General features: G+C 35.2%; 1 protein-coding gene across 1 annotated transcript in view; it reads right to left on the bottom strand.

Annotated features, from left to right (window-relative positions):
- LOC106472342 (ras-specific guanine nucleotide-releasing factor 1-like) overlaps positions 1–1,328 on the bottom strand; it is a gene marked incomplete at its 5' end in the record, with an annotated part of 29,901 nt that overhangs the window by 25,609 nt on the left and 2,964 nt on the right. Inside the window, one exon of the mRNA XM_022400938.1 lies at positions 358–548. Coding sequence (XP_022256646.1) covers positions 358–548 — 191 coding nt within the window. The remainder of the gene's footprint in view (positions 1–357; positions 549–1,328) is intronic.

Here is a 1,328-nt window from a genome sequence, read left to right as displayed (position 1 = left end):
CAAAGTACACCAACAATATAGTGTGACAAACCTTTTGACATAACTATAGTGCATACAACAATATAGTGTGACAAACCTTTTGACATAACTACAGGGTGTACAACAACATAGTGTGACAAACCTTTTGACATAACTACAGGGTGTACAACAATATAGTGTGGTGAACGTTTCGGCGTAACTACAGGGTATATAACAATCTATTATGAACAAAATTAGACTTTAGCGCCATTTTCAATGACTTTGGCGCTTTTGCAGTTGAAGCCTGCAGAAATAAACACACACACACACCAAGATTAAAAAGAAAACAATAATGTAGTGATTTTTAAAGCTGACTAACGATGTTGGCTACGTTTTTACCCTGTCGAGTCTTGAAGAGATGTGTTCATCTGGAGCTCTGGATTGTAATGGACCTTCTTCAGCGCCTTGAGTACAGTGACAGCGTCAGTAAACACCCTGTAGGTTAGTAGAAAAGTGTTCAAAAAGTCGATGCTCAGGAAACGAAGGTCGGTGAGTCTTTCGAAAAGTCTTTCTGGGCTAGCATAGCGTATCTGGACAAATTATTTTAGGTTAGAATAAGCTTAGTTTTTGCGCTTTACATAGAACCAGTGTGTTAAAAACAACAACAATATACTAGTCATTAACACCTGATTCAATCACCAGAATTTACTTTCCGTTAAACCAAATAATATATTATTCCTTAATATTTAATTAATAATCAGTATTAAAAAAAAAGGTGGGGATAAAAAAACAAGCTCACAATATTAGGAGGAGAAGTAGTTACAACACATATAAAATAAATTAGCTAATTGGCTACTTAATTATCTCTAATTGTAATCGTGATATGTTTAAATAAAAACATTAGTATCCTTATCGGCAATAGTAAAATATTTATATTATTTAATTATGGGTTTATTTGATTTACAGAAGATCAGTGTGAGATTACTGCATATTTGAAAAACAAACAAAATGGCGACCGTGTGGTGGTATTTAGCGATTTATTAGTATGAAATGTCCAGTTTATCTTTAAATAATTGTGTCAAAATATTTTTGGACAAATATATGTTTTTCGCAAAATGCACAAATGGCGACCTTCAGAAGAGGTCAATGATATGGCGACCTTCAGAAGAGGTCAATGATATGACGACCTTCAGAAGACGTCAATGATATGGCGACCTTCAGAAGACGTCAATGATATAACGACCTTCAGAATACGGCAATGATATGGCGACCTTCAGAAGACGTCAATGATATGACGACCTTCAGAAGACGTCAATGATATGGCGACCTTCAGAAGACGTCAATGATATGACGACCTTCAGAAGACGTCA

This window comes from Limulus polyphemus, unplaced genomic scaffold (assembly GCF_000517525.1).
Source record: "Limulus polyphemus unplaced genomic scaffold, Limulus_polyphemus-2.1.2 Scaffold5259, whole genome shotgun sequence".
Taxonomy (NCBI): domain Eukaryota; kingdom Metazoa; phylum Arthropoda; class Merostomata; order Xiphosura; family Limulidae; genus Limulus; species Limulus polyphemus.
Note: the sequence above shows the minus strand (reverse complement) of the source record. Positions and strands in the feature narration are given on the sequence as shown.